Source organism: Hyalella azteca, unplaced genomic scaffold (genome assembly GCF_000764305.2).
Source record: "Hyalella azteca isolate HAZT.00-mixed unplaced genomic scaffold, Hazt_2.0.2 contig17082, whole genome shotgun sequence".
In the NCBI taxonomy this organism is placed as follows: domain Eukaryota; kingdom Metazoa; phylum Arthropoda; class Malacostraca; order Amphipoda; family Hyalellidae; genus Hyalella; species Hyalella azteca.
In genome coordinates this window covers 298,082-320,409 of record NW_025946882.1, presented here as the reverse complement: position 1 = coordinate 320,409, position 22,328 = coordinate 298,082, and the positions used below count along the sequence as shown (strand labels likewise).

The window sequence follows — 22,328 nt, the reverse complement described above, 5'->3', positions numbered from 1 at the left end:
GTAGGCGAAGTTTGGTCACTCGAGTATTCGGCGATTGTGCTAAACTTTTAAAGGCGCAGAGAGAGAGCACCATGAGATTTTGTTGAGCTCTGACGTTTCCAATTTTTATGGTGGTTTAACTCGGTTGAACGTTTATTCTATTTCCATCGATGTTTTTCGAATGTTATAAATGATAAAAATTTATGTAAGGGGAAGTAGTAGGTTTGCTTACGCTTGAGTCATGATCTATTTCACGCCGAAGGCCCAATTTTAAATTCCGCATAGCCATTGTTCATGAGGTTCAAGATATCCTGACTTGGGTGGTGGTGGGGGCGGTCGCTGGCAGTTTCTCTGTTCCTAGTGTGCGCTCAGCGCCTAACATTGCGGGTAAAGACTGTCTCTTCTGAAGTAGACTTCGGAAAATTCCCCAGCTATGGTCTCGTCTGTGTTTAGTATGGGCGTGTTTCAATGGCTTCGTCTGATAGGACGTGTGTGGGAAGCAGTTTTATCGGTCGACGCTATAGTTTGGGGTAATCGCCATCACGTACAGCACTGTCATGCAGGGGTACTAGTCAGTCATTCCAGTTGGACGTGGGGGTGACGTTCTACGTGGAATCCATGGACGAGTGTCGTGTGGCCAATCTTCAGCCTGCACGAGCCTGCTTCCAAACATCGCAACGTCTGGTATGGCTAGTAGGTACCAGGCACTAGCGCTGTCCTTTAGGCTCTCAGCTTGTTTCCACTTGAGACCATCCGCCTATTGTGATCGTTACTGATCGTTTGATGGAAGAATTTTATCATGAGAAAGTCATTACCTGTAAGAGATATTCATATCGTGACTTCGGGTGCGCGATGGCTTTATAGCTGACGCTGTAGCAAGCCTTTTGTCCATTATACTACTACTTCTTGTTAGCGATATAATACAAGCCATAAACGCTCGCCTTTCTAGAGCATATTTCAACGTTTGTTGACGAAGCAAAGCGTACGGTATTTGGTGTTCCTTTGAAGGCCCGGATGTGTCGGGATTTATGTAATTGGTAAGGCGACTATCAATGTATCATACACTTTGGTGCTCTTGGTAGTTTGTACATAAGGCACTTATTTTCTCTTTCAAACTTGACAGGCGATGAGCTTCTCTAACGAAAGCCTGTCGAGCTTTCGATTAGTGAATGTTCATTTAAATGAAGGACTTCATTTCCTGCTTATGGAGTTCTAAGGAATGAAGCGCCAGCATTTTGTTTTTATTTTTAAATTAGTCATCAAAAGTCATTGCTGATAATTTCGCCATGTTATAATTTTGTGTAACTTTGTTCATAAGAAAAGCTGTGTGCATAATTGAATTGTTTCATCGGATATGACAATCGAGTTTATTCCTAATATCGAATTTATGCCTTCAAAATGGGCGAGGAAAATTCAACCGAAAATTCAGAAATTCAAGGTACAATTCTGCATAAATATTTATTATTAATCGATTCATTCCGACGTATTTTGTGTGGAAATGAGTTTCATCTTTGCAATGCGCTAGTCGACTTATGACCTATCGTGCCATTTTTGATCGGTTGTTGTTAAAAGTATTGTCCATTTCTGCAATGCGGCGTTTTCAAGGAGTCTAGTCATCGATCTTCTGGTCCCACTCCCGTTAAATTAACTCACTGAATTTACCCGCTTTTGTTCATAACAACTTGACATTTCAGTGTATCGCTGATTACAATTCAAAACCCTTGTAAGCTGTCAACTTTACGCCGTTTGTGGAGTCCATTTTGTACATATTCGTGAAGGACTTCTTTGAATCTGTGATTTTATCGTTACAAAGTCTAATAATCTACTTCTTGTTTCCTAATGCTCGTGTTCATTTACACCCTAGCGTGAAATCAGCAGTGCATCTGTTGGTACTCAAACTCGACTCATCTTCTACATTCTGCAGCAATGATGAGAGAGATGGAGGAAGATATAACCACACGGATCAGCAAACTCATTTCGTACATCGCAAAACGTTTCTCGACGTAAATTAATCATACTATTCATGTCTGCTTTCACTTGGGATTTCAACCCTTTCAAGGATTCTATCTCATAATGGTCTGGAAGAGGATATTATTTAGCAGCTAGCTGTATGAATTTCCAACAAATTAACACAAACTATTTCAAATGATGATCGACTCGATTGAAACGAAAATCGTCTCGGAGAAAATAATTTTATTTTACACGAGTGGAACTTCCTTGAAATTAGATTTCTTGATGCGCTTCGCCTTGGCCAGCGCTTCCTTCTTCAGGCCGTAGCCATACCTCTTCTTCTTGGCCCATATCTTTTCTAGTCTTTCTTCGCGGTCTCGGGCCTCCCGCATTTTGCGATACTTTTCCTTGGTCTTCTCATCCATACCCGGCACGGCGTGCAGCAAATCTTCTTCCTGTAAATTTTTCGAATTTTAATCGTTAGTAAACATCAAAGTTAAAGCAGTCTCTGCTATGAGTGCGAGAGAGTGGTCTCACTTTATTAGAAAAAACTTGCTCACTCGTAAAAAAACTACAGAAGAGTGAATTTAAAATTCAATCGCAATAGTTAACTAGCCATTCGACACAATCTCAACCGTCCAAGATGGACAAAAGATACTCACGTCTTCCTTGATGGGCTGGTAGTGGATGACGTCACCAAAGGACGTGATCTTGACGTTACCAAAACCAAAGTCGCCCTCGAGAATTTCAGGAGTCGCTACAGGCATGAGCGGCAGTGACCGCACTTGCGACGATGGTCCTGAAAAAAATAACCATGTCAAACAGATGAACACAACTTCAGTTTTTGCGATTAAATTTGTATGTTTTTGAGTATGTTAAAGAATGTTTCTAGTGACTAAATAAATTTATAGTATTCCAGAAAGTTCACGTGGCTCTACACGAGGTACAATCGACTACTGTCTCACAGAAATTTTAACTTCCATCTGGAATATTGCCCAAGTAGTAAAAAAATGGCAACAAAATTCTCTTTTCGCTTATAATAAGGTTAGGTAAAATGAGGGTCCCACAAATTTAAGCTACAGCAAGAACCTGCAGCCACCAAACAGCAGTACTCTATACCGAAGAATTGACAATCTGATCCAAACCTATAAAATTATCTAGGTAACAAGACCAAGTAGAATTCAACTGAAAACCTGTCATGAAACTTACGTGGAATTGCTGCAGGCTAAAAAACACCATAACTTCAGTGGCCAAATCCCAATTTGTTGACATTTTCGTAGAATGACGGTTGTGCATGTAGATAATAGCAAAAACTATAATATATGTCACCGAGAATTAAAGATGCGCAACGAATGATTTAAAATACAATTTAAGACAAAACTGAAACGGTGATAACTGAATTGACATAATTTGACGCGGTAAATAGGCGAATGGCAAAGCCAATGAAGGGAGCCTCCTTGTACTCACCCCCCGAACACAAATTTTGGAAGTTAGGAGACTTGGCCTTGTTCAGTGAAGGAAGCCCCTTGTACTAACCGCCGAACATGCAGAGGAACCCTGTCTATCTCAGAGATGCAAGATTTCTCGCACTCAAAACGTAGAGAGCAGTCCTGGTCATGCTCAGAGAAGCTGGCTTATGCTCACGGCTGGACACGTAAAAAGGAACCCTGGTCTTGTCCAGAGAAGCAAGCCTCCCTGTACTCACCGCTCGATACGTAAAGAGGAACCCTAGCCTTGAGCCCCGTGGTGAGGTAGAGGGTCTTGATGTTCCGGAACCCCCCTGGGAAGCTCTTGCACAGATGAGCAATACTAGCACGCAGGTTCTCCACCAGGTGGTCCAGAGGCTGAACGGAATGACCGAACTGCAAAGCAAAGAAATGTATTCATAAAATGAGCTTAATTTTGGAACTCAAATCAGGCCTTATTTGTTTTGGAAACCATTTTTCAAAGGCAAGCTTGTACAGTCAACACAAAAATTTGTGAGCTCCTTCACTAAGAAATTTCACATCGAACTATTACACCTAAAGGAGGTGAGTTACTTGAACAGTCGTAGGGTATATGACAATCCCACATGACAAAAAAATTAAACGACTTGAAGATCTTGTCAATATTCACCATTAACACTTCAGGATCGTTTTCATCTGAATATGATTGCATAGAAAAAATATTATTTTGAATCTTTAAATCAATTCTCAAAATTCAATACATGTTTTACGTGATCAACTTATTTTACAAGATGAAGTCGGTAACAAATGTATCTAAGGTGTAATGAATGGACGAAAAGGCACGCTCTCAAGAAACTGCGAAAAAATGTGCTTCACAGTCACCTTAGGCAACAATAATGAATTTAGAGACATCTTATCTTTTATGAAGCTTAACTATTGCCTTACAACGAGCGTTGACTGCGTGTTCTTGAACGTCATTTTGTGGCAGGTTGTGTCGAGCTTCTCTTCAATTTCCTGTAAAAGTTTCTTTTTGTTCATTTTAATGCCGATTGGGAACCTGCAAAATAGATGCCGGTTAAGACAATAGAGCTAGTCAATCAATTGCATTTAAAAGAATTGGCATGTTAATGGTACATTAAAACTGATCGTCTTCATTTATAGTGTTTAATTTTTGAAGAGCATTTCAGCGTATTTAATTGCCATGATTCAAGCTTTGATCACAGGCAAGGAATGCCATAAAAAAAGGAAAACTCTAAATAGAAATTAGAAATAAACCTTACTTTTTTGAGAGGAGGAAGAGCTTGCCGAGCACTCTGGGGACGACCAGGGACACAGAGTTATCACAGAGCACCACATCAATGCGGTCGCAGAGCTCTTTGCGTGCCGACAGAACCGAGTACTCGTCACGAAGCTGACCTATCGACATGATCTGCAAGGTGGAAATAGTGAGACATTCAGAACGGTTGAGGAAGACAATCGAATCAACATATCAGACCACCAAAACATCATACAAGAGAATTTAATAAAAAAGAAACGTTATTTGACCAAACTAAAAAGTAACTAAGTCAACAAAAAGTAACTAATTCAACAAAAGTAATAACAATCAACTCTATTTAAATAACATATGTACAGGACAATTGTATCCACATAGAAGGTGATGAAATCAAAATATAATGAAGGTCTTAATTTGTTACACAGGGTGCGTACCGATATTGAGAAAAAAAAAATCCAGGACTTTTGAAGGACTCTCCATGATCATCAGTATAATTTTCCAGGACTCGTATATGACAGGTTTAGCATGACTGAAAGAGTAACCATGCATATTCTATCATCTAAAGTTGATAAATAGCAAACGTGTAAATGCATAGAGCGGGCAGACACAGAGGATCAAAAATGACACAAATCTGGAAATCAAGCCCACACTTTTATTATTATGAATTCAATAGTGTCAAATCACAACATTGTCCATTTGTGCATGCACACAATATTGCACATGATAATGTCAAATACAGTTCAAAACACGATTCAACACCACTGCCCTAACATTCAACTGGCAGCTATTTCATCAACTTTTTCTTTAATGTTCAGTTCAAGAGTGTCTAGCTCCTGTTGCTTTGTTTTCACAGATTGCCTCATGCATGGCGTTGAACTTTGCGATGATTTTCACATGCCCTTTTCTCTCCATTGCTTCTGCATATTCGTCTGCTGCTTGCTCAAGCGCCTTGATGCCCTCCTCCGTACGTATTTTCTTCTTCTTTAGTTCATATAGCTCATCCAACAGATCCTTCCTCTTCTGGGTTTTCTGGGCCTTCGCATTCTGCTCTTTCTCTTCTGCCAAATAATTATTGTAGGCTGTTCTGGCACTGCCAGCTGCGAGCAGCATCTTCTTGGTGATGGTCATCTTGTCGGGCCACCAACATGTGCAACATGATCAACCACAGCACGCACGGCAACCAACGTTTGTTCTTTCATGTTGTGCGTCATGATTTCCTTGTTGAACGAAACCCCTCTTTCAACCGTGGCTTGGCCATGAGACAGGAGCATGAGCATCTGCACTACATTCCAGAGCTTCTTGTAGGTGCTCTTTGACAGGATGGCATGCCTAACAGTGTCCAGTCGATCAGAAGTTGAAAATGCTTGAAACTGTGCGTTCAATTCACTGCAATGATATCCGATATCTATTCTTGGTGTTGGATCAATAATATTTTAACTGGAACTTCAGGGAGGTACTCGAGCCCGCTCCGCTAATGCGTTTCATTTCATGCAGTTCTTTTAATGGCGGGCAACGATATCACAGACAATGAGATAAAAAAATATAGAAACAAAGAAACTTTGATAGAAACTAGCGATGAGGACGCAGGAGGTGCACCAGTGCTGAAGCTGCACATGCACCAGCGATATCTCAGGCACACGCACACGTGAATGACTTACAGTCTCCTCCCCATGGGTAACATAGACACAAGTTCGAGCGGTCGGAGTTGTACACGGAGATGGCTCTGCTTGAGGCCAGAAATTCGGTCCTTCCATTCTCATAATTTTCAAAAATGGATTAGAGTTCACAATTGTGCGTTTGAAGACTGCATTTGATAGGAAACAATCTATATTAATGCCTGGTAAAATAATCGCAGCGTATGTAAAATAGAAGATACCTAAAAAATACTTGACAAAATTAAGGGCAGATATCATTAGCACCCGAGGTTGTAGCATGACACGACAACCCGTGGCGATTAGGGTTAACACACGTAGCACAGAAAAAGACTTCATTTTTTTATTTATTTGCATATTCCAGTATTTTCCATAATCTGAAATGAAATTCCAGTACTTTTTAGGCAGATATCATTAGCACCCGAGGTTGTAGCATGACACGACAACCCGTGGCGATTAGGGTTAACACACGTAGCACAGAAAAAGACTTCATTTATTTATTTATTTGCATATTCCAGTATTTTCCATAATCTGAAATGAAATTCCAGTACTTTTTAGGCCTGGAAAATGAAAATTTAAATTTCAGGACATTCCAGATTTTCCATGATCGGTACGCACCCTGTTTGTACACTACTGTTTACACACCTATACTAGTCTACTACACTACTAAGTCCAGCAAGATACTGTACTATTTACCACAAAATTTTTTCTAGTAAACTCTTCCATCACCGAGAAAAAATTGTACCTATAAAATAACACTTTCTTTGGAAACAAGGAGTAAGCAGTACCTCGGTGATGAGGTGATTGCAGCCAGCAGAGGTGAGCAAGCGCCTGAAGTGTTCGTTGGAGAGGCGCGGGTTCTTGGGCTTGGGATAGTCTTTGGTGACCAGCAGCACGCTCGATGACGCGTCAGTCAGACCGTGGGGCAGCTTACTGCAATCATACCAAATATTGGAATGAAACGGCCAAAGCGAGGGCGAAGAAAAGAATATCCAATGTTTTCAAGGAGAAATTGTATCAAACATAAGAATTGAATGGTCTAAGCAGTGCCAAAAGAAAGATATGAATATAATGTTTTGTAAGAGCAAACAAATTGAACACTAAAAACCATCCAAAATACAGGGATACCGTGCAAAAAAGAAAAAGGATTTACATACAAAATTCCGAGATTCCATACCTCAACTTTCAGAGACTGGAAAAGATGAAGCTGGCATACAGTGTTAGAAAAATTGAACAAAGAAAATCTATAGGAAAACACCAAAATTCCCCAAAATTTATATAACTCAGAACAGTTTTTGATTCTTATCAAAATCATTATTGCCAATGATCATAGTTAGATCTTGATTACGTGCTTTGGAGTGAGTAAGAAACGATTGACAAGAGTTTGTTCAAATTACTGAAATATAGGCTAGAAGATGAAAGCATCACCGAATTCATTGTATACCTAAGCATAGTGGCAAATAAAACATGATTACACAAATAAACGGCCAGTAATGATAAACATAACAATTTGAGAAATACTTAGCTTAGATAATTATTACGTACAATCTAAATATCTTGGGGTGTGTAGGTGTTTTTGATGACCTATGTGGTGGAACTTTGAAGCTATCGATGGTTAGACAAAGTCGACGCTTGCTTGAGATTTTTGATGATGCTTCAGCAAATACAGACTTCTTGCCTTCAGCATCACAGTTGTCTTGGTCACTGTACTCCTTCAGCAGTGACAAAATGCACTTCTTCATCTGAAAAATACCGGAAAATAATAGTATCTTATGAAATGTTGCAGTGCATATAACAAGGGGAAATAATTTCTTAAACAAATTAACTCTCACCTTGAATTGCAAACAGAACAAGTATGATCATCATGTGAGAGTAGGCACAGAATACATTCAGATTGATGAATGTGACACAGGAATGAGCTGAGCTAAGGACAGGCAAAATTTATGAGTATATAAAATATCAATCATAATTACCAGGAAATCAGCTTGAAATTACTGACAAATAGTCACTTTACCTAAAACTAAATTCCAGGTATTATTAAATAATGCAGAAAAATGAACGTTAATTGCACAAATAATGACCAAAAGAAATTAAATAATACAGAAATTTAATTGAATAGTTTAATTTATAGAAGAAACTATTTTAAATTGTGATTTAACATTTTTGTATTCCTTTCAACATTATAAAATTCATAGAGTTGTTTGACAGTGCATATTTCAGCAAGTGTGCAAGGCAAATGGTCTCTTAGTCACCAGAATGAGGAATTTGTCCAATCATCAGAACTAATCAGGTGCCATTTAATTCAGCCAATAGGGATATCTTACTACTGTCAATATAATCATATATGATAATTTTATAAAAATATTCATCTTGAACTTTAGTTACTCAACTATAAATAGATTTATTTCATCAAGATTTGAATATGTTCTTCAAGTCTCATTTCTTGTTTTGGCAATGCATGTAAATATTGAATGAAGCTTTCAAAGTTTTTCCAAAATTTGGCCAGCCTAATAATTATTACACAGAAAATGAGGAAATCAACTAGGGAACACGACGTGATTAGGTCAACTGAAGAGGACTTCTTTGTCACCAATATTCTCAATGTTTTTATCAAACAATATGTACAATGTCTGCATGACTAAGCAACTTACCATTGAGTTGCTTATTAGCTTCTCACTGTCCTTTAAATCTGATTTAATCCTTTTGCTTTTGCCCATTTTAGCCTTGACCACAGCTCTTTTAACGGTGCCTTGGCCCTGTGTACTTGACTGGCGCCCAACTGATGATTTTGGAGCTGAGCTTTCTGACAGCAGAGCCCTTGATTTTTTAGCCAGAGTTTTCTCTGTTGGTGGCTCGTCAAACGGCTTCCGCCTTCGGACACGAATCTGAAAAACCAAGAAACAAGAAAAAATTTCATCATTAAACGTGCTATGAAGGATATTGCAGAAATTGGCAATACATATGGTACATTATTACATAAGTATACATAATGATCTTGCATGCCAAGGCTAAAAAAATTAGCTTTCATAAACATTTATATCAATTGATGCTGACGGTTGCACAACATATGAATATTAAATTAAAATTAATTAAGAGTACAGGAGCAGCAAGGTGTTGGTAATGGCTTGTTCTATGTTTACTGTTGACTCCCTACAAAGAACAAAGTCTAATTTGTATTTAATTCAACAAATTACTGCACACCTAAATCAAAGTGAATTGAAGAATTAAATATGAATAAACGCAATATTATTACAACCACAGGAACATGAGATAGCAAATATACATTATCAACAGATACAGTAGAATATAAACAGTATAATAGAACATTCTCTGTACCTCAGCAACCTCTGCAATTGCTGAATTACACACACAAATCCTTGCACAAAGCCCAAAGACAAGTCTGCATTGAATTTGCACACTTATGGTATTGTTAGCCTGCTCCCCTGATTCTAAATTCAACATGTTGGTTACTTTGATCTTTTTCTTCATTTAATGGTCTTAAAAATACTGAATGGTCTGACAAGATCTTTAACACTATCCTTTTAAAACTAAAACCTAAACTTAACTATATAACCTACTTTACTTACTTAGATTTGTTCAATAATATTACAGTCAGCAAATTAGCCATTTGGAAAAATACAAGAATTCATGGCCTCAAAAATCCAGATGTTGCTTAGGCAGTACTAGTAGACATTTTTTGTACTAGTAAGAAAGAGCATTTTCATCTCATTTTGACAAGTGGCCTCCATCCAATTCCAGAATGGGACAATTTTACCCATTCCAATACAATAGCCCTAAGTTCTTGCCTTTTTACTTCCCTACACAAGTGGAAAATTGGACAGAAATCACCAATAAATTGGGCAAAAATCCACATGAGCATGGCCATTTTTCCAATTTCGTCAGTAAAAAAAACAAGAACAGACAAGAGAATACTTATAGTTTTACTTTTCCCTCAACTTTCAGAACTCATCCATGAAGTGATTATTATCATCCCTGAACTTAGGACATTTCTGTTCAATATCTCAAATTAGCTTTAATAGAGATCAAGAAAAATAACGCATTTCTGCCCGTGACTTTCAAAAATGACCCAAGATTATTGACGTACAATTTTTAAAATATTTTTCTTGATTTTTTTTAGCGATAAATAAGAAATTGGGAAAAGCTTTTGTAACAGATAAAATTAGCCAGATTGATGGGTGTTTTTGTCCACTTCACAGGTGGCTTTAGCCTAATTTTCCAGTTGGGGAACAGCCTGAACCTGTGCCCAAAGCTAAAAATAGGACAGTAGCCACCTGCAAATCAGATAAAAGGTCCCATAAATCTACATTGGGAGAAGTCCTGCTTTTTTTCTGAAATATCACAGCTCTAATATCATACAATTTCAGTAGCTATAAACCAGGCTGTAAAGTGAGCCTTTCAGCTCAAGATATTGGCATCTTTGGAGCATCTTCACCAGCATACTGCAATTCTTTAGGTAATATAAATGAGCATGGTCTTATGACATTGTTGAACTGGTGACTGCTTCTTTATGGCCCGTTGCACAACACACTAGCACCTTCCCGAACAAGAGATAGCTGCATACTAAATGAACATAAGGGGCAGACCAGCATCGTGATGGCAGCAAGCTGCACCAGGAGCTGCAGCAGCTAGCCTTGCTTCTTCAAGAATTTTGAATTTGAAAGGTAAAGGCCTGGACAAAGTGCAGTTTCAAGACCTCAGGAGCCTAAAATTTTAGCCTAAAATATATACATAAAAAAATCAACATTTCAGTATATATGGATTTTAATGCTGTCAACAATGAGAAACAAAGTATTTCTCATGCAAGAAATACTTACTATATCATTTTAATTTGGATATAAATGTCACTTGAAAACTGAGCACTGCAACATGGAGCGCTCAGTTTTCAAGTGACATTTATAGCCAAATTAAATTTAATTAGCAAGTATTTATAACAAGAAAGATATTAAAAAGTTTCTCAATGTTAACAGCATTGAAGTCCATGCAGAAACATAATTTTTTATACGTTTTATGCTCTTAAGGACTTGAAAGCACACTTTGTCCAGGCCTTTTCCTTTCATATTTAAAATTGTTGACCAAGCAAGCTGCTGCAGCAGCAGCTGGTACAGCTTGCTACCATCTGCCGATGCTGCCCCGCCCATTTTTGACCAAGGTGATCAGTTTTAAGGTTAGTTTTTGTTGTGGACAAAAGTACCTTGAATAATTGATTGCTAATTTTGTGCATTAGGTACATGTTCAGGGCTTCAGGCTAAAATTAATCATTAGAGTTGTATTCCCATATTTCCATGAACAAAATTATATAACAAAAAGTAATATTATTCTACTATTATAAGTAGAATGAAAATAATAATATAGAATAAATTTCATTTGTTAATGTTCAATAATAATTAATATTTAATATTATAAAATTTGATATGAAGTGAAACAGATTTCAAGTCTAGAATAGTCCATGCCACTGACATTGCACTCATTGCAGTGCCAGCCAGGGCTGGAAAAGTCCTATTTTTTTCTGAAATATCGTGACTCTAATATCATAATTTCAGTAGGCATGAAATCTCACAGCTCAAATGTCATGATACATTTTTGTTTGATTGAAAAAATTGCGATTTGCACTTTGCAAACATGTCATTTCATAAAATTTTCCACTTACACAATCTGCATTACTTTACCCTGCCTGCCAGAATATCCTGCAGAATGTAATCACCCTAATTTGTAATGTAAACAAGTCAACCTATACGTTTTGTTGAAGATTGCGCATAGTTGCAGTCACATCAGAGCGATCAGACTGCATTAACACGTGTTCAGCTTACAGTAAAGACAAATGTTATTATTGCCACATGACTGTTTTAGGGTAAAATTAGAGATTTGGGGTAACACATGCATGGACTTGGTAAATAAATTTGCGACTCGTAAATGGCAATTCATGGCCAAGATATGGAATTTATGGCTCAAAATAAATTGAATCACGGCTGGCAAATCCATAAAACCATGGCTCAAAAAATTCAGTTGTGGCTTGCCAATTAGATATATCAGTGCTGTCAAGTAGCAGCAGCAAGAAAATGACAGCAGAATGGAATCCTAATTTTGAAGGTTCATATATTATTTTGATCCACCAAGACCACTTTTTTGACCCAATATTGTCATTTGAGGCAAAAAATAAACTTCTTAAAGGCTTAAACCACATATGCTAACTTGCTCAGTTTCTATAAAGTACCTAGTCACTTGCTAGTTGTATGCCTGCACCTTTCACTCAACAATTAAAATTAGACTTATAAAAAGTATTAGTTGAAAATTTGTCTCTTAAGTTGACTGCAATGAACTAAACTTCATTAATTAATTATAAGTACGCTGCAAAGCAGAGTTTTCCATCATGCACACTAAACACGCAATCCAGAGTTCAGATGAGCAGAACTACATATCACATTGGCCAGCGTGCAACTTAATTAAATACCTAGCTTCATTCCCGCTTCCCACTCCCGGTGCATAATCTAGCAGGATGATCATTACGGACGGTAACCAAGTCCGACTAATAATTCGTATATTTAGTGCAAGAGAGAGATTAATTATGTTGTTTCTGATCAAATGAACAAAAATTCAAACAAATTATTTTGTTACTTGGACTTGGTTTATTCATAGGAAATATTCTAATGCTCATTTATGAAACGTTTTTGAAATAAATCGAATGATGTTTATTTATATCCATAAGAGGGATTAAACAATTGCAAATCAATTTATTATCCTTTAAATAAAAATTTTTGCATCAAAACTCTTGGACAATGTATCTACCCCAATATTTGTAAACCATTAATCAGCGTTATCAAGAGCTGAACATCAACCAATAGTTGGAAATAACCAACCGATGGCCAACCAATCATTGGCCGCTAATATGTCGCATTGTTCTACCCATTACACCCAATAGAAGCTAAATAAACTTTGTTCATTGAAAGGACAAAAAGCTCATATCATGCTTACGTGATAGTACAATAAATTTTGAAATCTTTCCCAGTCATGAGAATTGAATTCATACTCATAGGTGATCTTGAATTGTGCATTGCATTATGCAATTTGTAGAATTATAAATTCTAAATCGGTACAAACTTTTTGAATTAGTTGTATGCCTGCACCTTTCACTCAACAATTAAAATTAGACTTATAAAAAGTATTAGTTGAAAATTTGTCTCTTAAGTTGACTGCAATGAACTAAACTTCATTAATTAATTATAAGTACGCTGCAAAGCAGAGTTTTCCATCATGCACACTAAACACGCAATCCAGAGTTCAGATGAGCAGAACTACATATCACATTGGCCAGCATGCAACTTAATTAAATACCTAGCTTCATTCCCGCTTCCCACTCTCGGTGCATAATCTAGCAGGATGATCATTACAGACGGTAACCAAGTCCGACTAATAATTCGTATATTTAGTGCAAGAGAGAGATTAATTATGTTGTTTCTGATCAAATGAACAAAAATTCAAACAAATTATTTTGTTACTTGGACTTGGTTTATTCATAGGAAATATTCTAATGCTCATTTATGAAACGTTTTTGAAATAAATCGAATGATGTTTATTTATATCCATAAGAGGGATTAAACAATTGCAAATCAATTTATTATCCTTTAAATAAAAATTTTTGCATCAAAACTCTTGGACGATGTACGTATCTACCCCAATATTTGTAAACCATTAATCAGCGTTATCAAGAGCTGAACATCAACCAATAGTTGGAAATAACCAACCGATGGCCAACCAATCATTGGCCGCTAATATGTCGCAATGTTCTACCCATTACACCCAATAGAAGCTAAATAAACTTTGTTCATTGAAAGGACAAAAAACTCGTATCATGCTTACGTGATAGTACAATAAATTTTGAAATCTTTCCCAGTCATGAGAATTAAATTCATCCTCATAGGTGATCTTGAATTGTGCATTGCATTATGCAATTTGTAGAATTATAAATTCTAAATCGGTACATCGGTACAAACTTTCTGAAAATAATTCTGAAAGCGTAACGTCTATTAAATTCAAATACGGATCATTAATTTTAGCATCGTATTTCCAAAAAGTAAGTATTGCATTTCTTTTAGTTTAAAACCATTCTTTTACATCAAAAACAACGAATTATTTCTTACAGCTTCTATGATGGACGAATGACGATCTCACTCATATAGCTAAAAATTTTAAATTAAACAATTTTGTAATTTTGAAGACTCCATTGATTACAGAACTTTAGTTTTTGCAAGTGTATTCAAGAAAAGTTTCTGAAATAGTAGGGACATTTCCATTATCATTCTGTAATAGAAGTGTCATTTCCGTTCTTACATACAAACAGGATTAATAAAATACCTATCAAATCCATCCATTGTTATTCAATTTGTAATGTATCCTATGATGCTCATTTTTACCGGTTGAAGCTGTAGAATTAAATTAAATTTTATTATTTAATACACTAGATGCTACAATTGGTACATGCTGTAGAATTAAATTCTATTAGAAAAATGTTGAATTAAAAATCTCTGATTATATTTTTTAAGTTAAAAATTAATTTTGGATTAAATTAAATTGTATTATTAATGCACTATATGGTGCATGCTCTATGTTTTATATAATGAAATAGTTTCCCCTTTTAACCTATTAATGCCAAGCAGTTCCATTTGGAACCAGTGGAAAAAAATGGATTCATAATAAAATTGTATGGTCAAATCAATATACTAGTGGATGCGTTGGTTTGATACACAGCTTGGACGTGTTCTGGCAATGTTTGGTTCTGCTGCACTGACTACTCCCTGCTCAGTTAACATTAAAAAATTGTAAGTACCGGGTATCAGACAGGAGAGCTTGACATCATTGCAGAGAAAGGTAAGTAGTTCATTCTAAAAATATTTCATTTATAAGTTAGATGCAGAATTTTATTGATAAAGAGAGTACGTTTAATTCTGTACATGGTATTACATGATATAATGTTTCTAAAGTCATTTAGGTCATGAAATATTTTGTCTGGTTCCAATTGAACAGCTCGGCAGTAGTGTAAGCATTCTGGTCATCTCATTTTCCAAGTAGATTACTTTGTGATATAGTTAGGCATTGTATTTCAAAAACTTGTTTGTATTTAGAAATTATTTATTTAGATCTTAGATCTACAGTTTGTCTGTTATTTATTAGTGAACTATTATCTTTAGAGCTGTTAGGAGTATATATCCCGAAAGTTGAAATATTTGAAAGTAGGTACGGTACGTTGAACACTATACGATTTTTCATCCAGAGTCATTTTTTTTCTAATTGTATTTTTGGCAGATCATCACATGAAATAATTGGGATTTTGAAAGAAGAATAACACGAAGATCAAATATTTGCTAGTGAACCTTTCACAGAAGCAGCAACAAACGAAACATACTGAGATTCAGATAACTCAGATGACGCAGCCACTAGCAATTCTGCTCGCCTATCGAGAATAGTCATTGTAGCAACAGTTATCACCAAATGTGAAAACAATAACTATAGACAGAGAAGAAAGTCAACTGTGGTCGACATGGCCACATTATACTACGACATATATGTGACTAGCCCATGAGATTTAGTTATAAACTTTGGGCAGCAGATCAATCAGATGATATTTTTCTGCAATTGAAGCCAATCAGCGGATCTAATAGAAACAGAAACTTATTCATGGACTGGAACATGGATTGGTCCCATAAACATGATACAATTGGTCCCAAGCCAACATATTATATGTGATATCTATTCTGGTTTCATTTGGCTTCTGAAAAAACTTTTGAAAAAAAAAAAGAATGGCTATTGCAATAAATTTTCAAAATATATTTTTCTGCAATTGAAGCCAATCAGTGGATCTAATAGAAACAGAAACTTATTCATGGACTGGAACATGGATTGGTCCCATAAACATGATACAATTGGTCCCAAGCCAACATATTATATGTGATATCTATTCTGGTTTCATTTGGCTTCTGAAACAACTTTTGAAAAAAAAAGAATGGCTATTGCAATAAATTTTCAAAATGATTGGTTAGGAAATGCAATAATGCAGGAGACCCTAAATAAAACAATAAGGGTCTATAGTGCACCCTTCTACTTTGATCCTTGATGAAGTGCAATACAACAATAAACAACATTGGCCAGCAAAGAGACATCAGAAGCACTGCAAATGCAGGGCTTCGTAAACAATGTTGACAATGCACCCACAAAAATTCGTAAAATGAGCAACCTTTCCATTCATTTTGAATGAATGAAAGGATTCTATGCTAAAAATTAAATAATATTCTGCCATGATTGGTTTATCATCAGTATTGTCCATTATGAATATGTATTCTATTACACATTATCCATTATGAATACCCTTGCTTGATTTACTATTGGAAAAAGTGTTGTTTGAAGAAACGTTATGTTAATGCCAAGCAGTTCCACATGGAACCAAGCTATAATTTGTCACATACAACAAAAAATAAATATATGAACACATATTTTGTTCATTACCATCACAAATGATAATATTCTCACATGGAACCAAAATAATTCTGAAAATAATTCTCCTCATTAATGGGTTAAACAACGAACATTTTCTAAAAGACACAAAATGTTGGAAAACTCACGATGGCAGACGAAATCATTCAGAATTTGAAGTGAATTTATTAAGATAAATATAACATAATAGGGCAAAAAATGGAAGAAATAAAATCTGGAACATATAAATAGGTTTTTATAATTTAAAAAAACTTTCAATCATTTGAATCTCAGTATGGAATGTGGATCAAGTCTATTTATTGTGAAATCTAACTAGACACAACCAAAACAAAAGTGTGTGGACACCGCCTTGTCATACATAAACATAGAAGCACGATGTGAATGTATGCAGTGAAAGAGTGACAGTTTTTCTCATAATTTTGTGTGATATCAAAAACTTTGTTGGTATTGTAAAACAATCGTGAGAATTTTTTGCAAATGTGGATGTGTTTCTTTTTTATTTTAGAACATATTCATTGCAAAAATTTGTCAACTACCCTACAGATAAATGACTAGTTAGCAGCTTGATTGAGCCGTTGCCAACACAGGATTGGATGTCAAACCACACAAGATTTCGGAAGCGCGGCAGTTTCTAATGAGCTCAGTTTATCGATTTTCACTGCAGTGGAAGGTAGTGTAATGTGGTAGGGTAGGTTTTTTGATACATTTCCTCATGTTAACATGAGAATATATTACCTATACAGAATTCCATCCAATTCCACTTTGAAGACGGGCTATATTACCATCCAGAATTCCAAGACTTTCGAATTTTTACAATACTGTCAGACTAAATTTTAGTCTGACAGTATTGTAAAAATTCAAAAGTCAAATGTCCAACATCATTACCGTAAAATGGGGTAACTTGGACCACTTTTTTTATAAATGATGCAATTTTTTTACTAGCTAAATTAAACTTGAATTGAAACATGCAAAATACAGGTCTATACTCTAGCTTCACTTACCATAAATTGCTGGCTCCTGCCTCTCATAGTCTTTATGTAATTTCAAAAAAAGTGACGGTCTTTGTTACCCCAGCTCTTGGGGTATCTTAGACCGGGTGGTAAAATCAATTATATTTTTCGTTAAAATAACTCCAAATAATTCCAGGTTTTTGTGCATTGTAATAGAACTCTTCCAGTTACATATGCAAATGACAAACTTGAGGAAAGTGTCATAGTTTGCAAATGGGGGGTGCCGCCCCATAATGGGGGAAATGTGACTTACCTAATGGCAGCCCTGACAGGGTAAATATTGACTGGCTTGGAAATTAAGTTAAAATTACCATATATGAGACTCTGTAGAGTCTGAAACATAAAGAAAAAACAAATAGGCTGTCAAGCATAAAATATGTTATATATGGTAATTTTATATTAACTTCCAAGCCATTCTATGTTACCCCATCAGGGCTGACATTAGGTGGTCTAAGTTCCCCCATTTGGGGGCGGCACCCACCATTTGCAAACTATGGCACTTTCCTAAAATTTGTCATTTGCATATGTAACTAGAAGAATTCTACTAGAATGCATCAAAACCTGGAGATATTTGACCAAAAAATAAAAAAATTGGAGGGGGTACTCTGACAGGCTTTAAATAATAGCTTTTTTTCATGGGTCATATTTTTGATTTTTTAACCTATTAGATATGCAAACTTTTTAAATCTTTCTATTGTGTTATGTAGCCTCAGTATTAGGCCTTTAATGCCCATCGACAAATTTTTCTATGTTAAATAGTTTTTGAGTTGTGGGGGTTTTTGTTAAAGAAACGAAAAGTGGTCTAAGTTACCCTGCCGGTCTAAGTTACCCCATTTTACGGTACATCCCAAATTGAATGACAATGAATGGATTTTATAGGTATTTTAATAATTCTGTTTATATATAAGAATGGAAATAACGCTTCTATTTCAGAATGATAATGGAAATGTCCTTACTATTTCAGAAACTGTTCTTGATTAAAGTTCTGCAATCAATGGAGTCCTCGGAATGACAGAATCGTTCAATTTAAAATTTTTAGTTATGAGCGAGATCATCATCATTGGAGCTGTAAGAAAAAATTTGTTGTTTTTCATGTAAAGGAAGGTTTTTAAATTAAAAGAAATGCAACACTTGATTTTTAGAATTAAATTAATGATCCATATTAGAATTCAATAGACATTACACTATCAAAATTAATTTGAAAAAGTTGGTACCTATTTAGAATTTATAATTTTACAAATTCCATAACTCATGGTGGCAATCTAGGAATTGGAGAAACCTCTATTTGGACTCGTTCACTTTTCATCATTTGAAATACCACTTCTGTAAGTCTTGTAATCTGTTAGTACGTAAATTTGCACAACGAATGAAATACCTCCTTATTAAAAGTTCATTATTAAATGATACACTAAACGACTACAAATTCTTGACCTGGTCTATATCGAATTACTGCAAAATGTATGCCAGTGCAGGACTGTGCGTGGTACGCATTTAGACGCGCAATTAGCCGTTACATAGTGATCGCAGATTAGAATGTTATTTTCCCGCGCTGCGGAAGAAAGTACGAAATTAATTGCAGCATAAGCACTAACCTCCAGCAGCACAATCATGCCTTCTAATCATTCGCAACAGTCATATCAGTTCGCTTATTCAAACGTGATATTACTTGTAAAAATTTCCTGAATATAGGTAATAAAAATGACAGCATCAAAAAAATTGCATGTGCGTTAGCATGCACTATTGCCATCCCGTTTTGACACGGCCCATTCATTCTATTCGTAATCAATATTTATGAAATTAAATACACAGTTTTCAATGCCAATTGCTTTGTGGCATGGATATTTTTTCATATTTCCTCTACTCCCAATTTAAACAGTTTGAATAATATAAAAAATATATACATGAATATAAAAAACATCGATACTGCTCAATGAGTATTTACATGTCTGTACTAAATTTCATATCTATTGCTAACAAATGGAGAAAAAAATCGTGCCAAAGTGGCGTCAAGATGGCTACACTATGCCACGCTTATGGGATGGCCCACATGCTTCTGTCAGACCAGTCGCGTCAACAATTTAAGGATGAATTTTTTGGAAAGAATTTTCATAGCGGGTATAATAAGCATAATTAAGTAATTTCAATCATGATAAAGCTAAGAAAAAGCTATATACAAACCATATTTTTTGCGACCGCTGTCAAAATTCATTTCAATTTTAACTAGCGCAATAAAAGCAAATTTGTAGCATGTTTCATGCACATAAGTTTTTATAATCAAAACCGAGCTTAACCTTTCCAACAACAAAGCTATTTACACTACTGCAAGCGTTACGAGAATTATATATATGCATATATGAGACCTCTCACTTTTACAACCAGGCTCGCAATTTACAAGTTTCAGTGAGCCTAAAATATCTTCCCAACTAATGAACGCAGCTTGATGAAACTTTGCGCACGTCTTCACTAACGTTGATGTTTAGGTCGTGATTTTTTTTAATTGCCCCTTTAATTAAAGGTACACAAAAAGCCTGTGCAAGAGGATAGGGGATGTTAGGCTCACTGCGAATTTAAAACCGTATAAGGCGCACCAAAGGTGAAATTGAAAAAATGATCATGGCCTAAACATCACCGTTTTTTTCAACATTTGCTAAGTTCATTAGTTTGGGAGATATTTTAGGCGTAATGAGGAAAATTAATTAATGTGGGGAAGAAGTGAAAAATTATCATTTATCACTTTAATCAAACAAAAATGTATGACATTCGAGCCGCGAGATTTCATACCTACTGAAATTATATGATATTAGAGCCGCGATATTTCAGACAAAAATAGGACTTTTCCAGACTAACATCAATGAACGCATGGAACTAAAACAAAGCTTAATATAAAGGAAAAGCTGGAGAGGTGACGGAATTACCCACGATGTTGGAATATACCGCATTTACGGATTTACCCTATGAATAAACCAAGTCAGAGTAACAAAATAATTTGTTTGAATTTTAGATTTAAAAAAAATATATTTCAAACCTCTATCAGAAACAATATAATTAATCATTCTCTTTCAGACTTTCACTAAATATACCTACAAATGATAGTTGATTAGTTGGACTCTGATCCCGTCAACAATGATCATCCCACGGACCCACTAGGCACTAGATTATGCACTACATAGTGGCAAACCAGAACTTTTTTAGAATCAGTTCATTTTTAATTTCCTCATTTACTCAAGATTTAAAGCAATTTCTTATGTATGATAATGCTGGTATCCAGGATACTTTATTGGTCTATATATAGGACTCAAAAATGAACTTGAGGGAGAGTCTAAAAAACTCTCTGCTTTGCCACTATGAATTGCACTAGGAGGCGGGAATGAAGCTATTTAATTTAGTTCAAGCACACTGGCTCTGAATTGCATATTTAGTGTCTGAGTACAGACACTAGAGTAGAAACTAGTAGTAGAAAGTAGCACTGAACTCACAGTATTCTGATCTGACCGGGTTTACCTATTACACAATGATCATACGTAGTCTATTTTGAAAATGTTCAATTTTATTACCCTTGCACGCTAGTTCTTAATGCTACAGTTGTTACTTACCTTTTTTGTTTCATTGCTTGCGGATCCCATGTTAATTACGTGGAAGAGTGTCAATCGCTGATAAGTGATATTCACGCCTAATGGCCAAACCGTCAAAAGGCTGTAGTACTTAAACAGCGATGTTATTTGTTAAGAGAAAATTGAGGTGATTGGAATTCAACTAGTGAAATGACACAGGATTCTTTGTTCCTGAGACGCTAGCATATTGTGAAACTTCGTTGCACATTTTTAAACTATGAAAAAAATATTCATTGCAATAAATTTTTCCCTCATTCATTGATAAATACTACAAGCATAGGCATATAATTGATATTTTATACATATGTTTTTTTTTAAACGGTAACTGGCCCTGTAGCAAAAGAGGAAGTTGATTTTAATGCACTAGTATAATACTTAATAGATTCAAATTGAATTAATAGATTCAACTTTGCATTTTGAAATATCAATTAATAAAAATTCCTCAATAATATTGGTAATCAAAATAGCTTACTGTTGACAGGAATAATGTTTCTGGAATTCGTATGATAGATTATGTGGTGCTAACTCAGTTCAAATTGAGCATGTCTCTGATGAAAATCATAAGAAAATGTATCAGTTCATAACGTGTTTATGTAATAGGATTGAACCTTCAAGTCAATCATACATTTTTTTAATTTTTTTAGTTGCAGCCACACATTTTCCAATTTCCTGAACACATGTATGATATAACTGCAATCTAAAATGTACCATTCAGGTGCTTCATCTTGAGATTTGATGTTACGGGGCTACTAGAAACGTAATAATAATTAATAGGTAAATTATCAAGAAATTATTATCAAATTTTGTTACGTAATACATTACCAATAAATTATTTCTATATTTTAAAAATTTCTTAAATAGATATAATTCACAGCACATATGAGAGCATCTTTGCTATCTTTGAG

The 22,328-nt window shown here is 35.5% G+C and overlaps 1 protein-coding gene across 1 annotated transcript; it reads right to left on the bottom strand.

The window, feature by feature from the left end:
* Positions 1–2,155: 2,155 nt before the first annotated feature.
* LOC108665046 (ribosomal L1 domain-containing protein CG13096) lies at positions 2,156–21,539 on the bottom strand. Its single transcript, XM_018151764.2, has 9 exons — positions 21,406–21,539; positions 8,951–9,184; positions 7,845–8,041; positions 7,088–7,232; positions 4,655–4,803; positions 4,320–4,431; positions 3,635–3,791; positions 2,592–2,728; positions 2,156–2,384 (listed from the first exon to the last, which is right to left on the bottom strand). Exons 1-9 carry the CDS (start codon positions 21,433–21,435, stop codon positions 2,178–2,180), a joined length of 1,368 nt encoding a protein of 455 aa, XP_018007253.1. The 5' UTR covers positions 21,436–21,539; the 3' UTR covers positions 2,156–2,177.
* Positions 21,540–22,328: the final 789 nt, after the last annotated feature.

What these genes read in the sequence shown, in the direction of transcription:
- LOC108665046 (XM_018151764.2), bottom strand. Translation starts at nt 21,435, where the DNA reads ATGGGATCCGCAAGCAATGAAACAAAAAAG. An exon ending in CAAGCAATGAAACAAAAAAG is followed by an intron (nt 9,185 to 21,405) that starts GTAAGTAACAAC and finishes TTGGTTTTTCAG; the next exon opens with ATTCGTGTCCGAAGGCGGAA. An exon ending in GCAATCACCTCATCACCGAG is followed by an intron (nt 4,804 to 7,087) that starts GTACTGCTTACT and finishes TCCACCTTGCAG; the next exon opens with ATCATGTCGATAGGTCAGCT.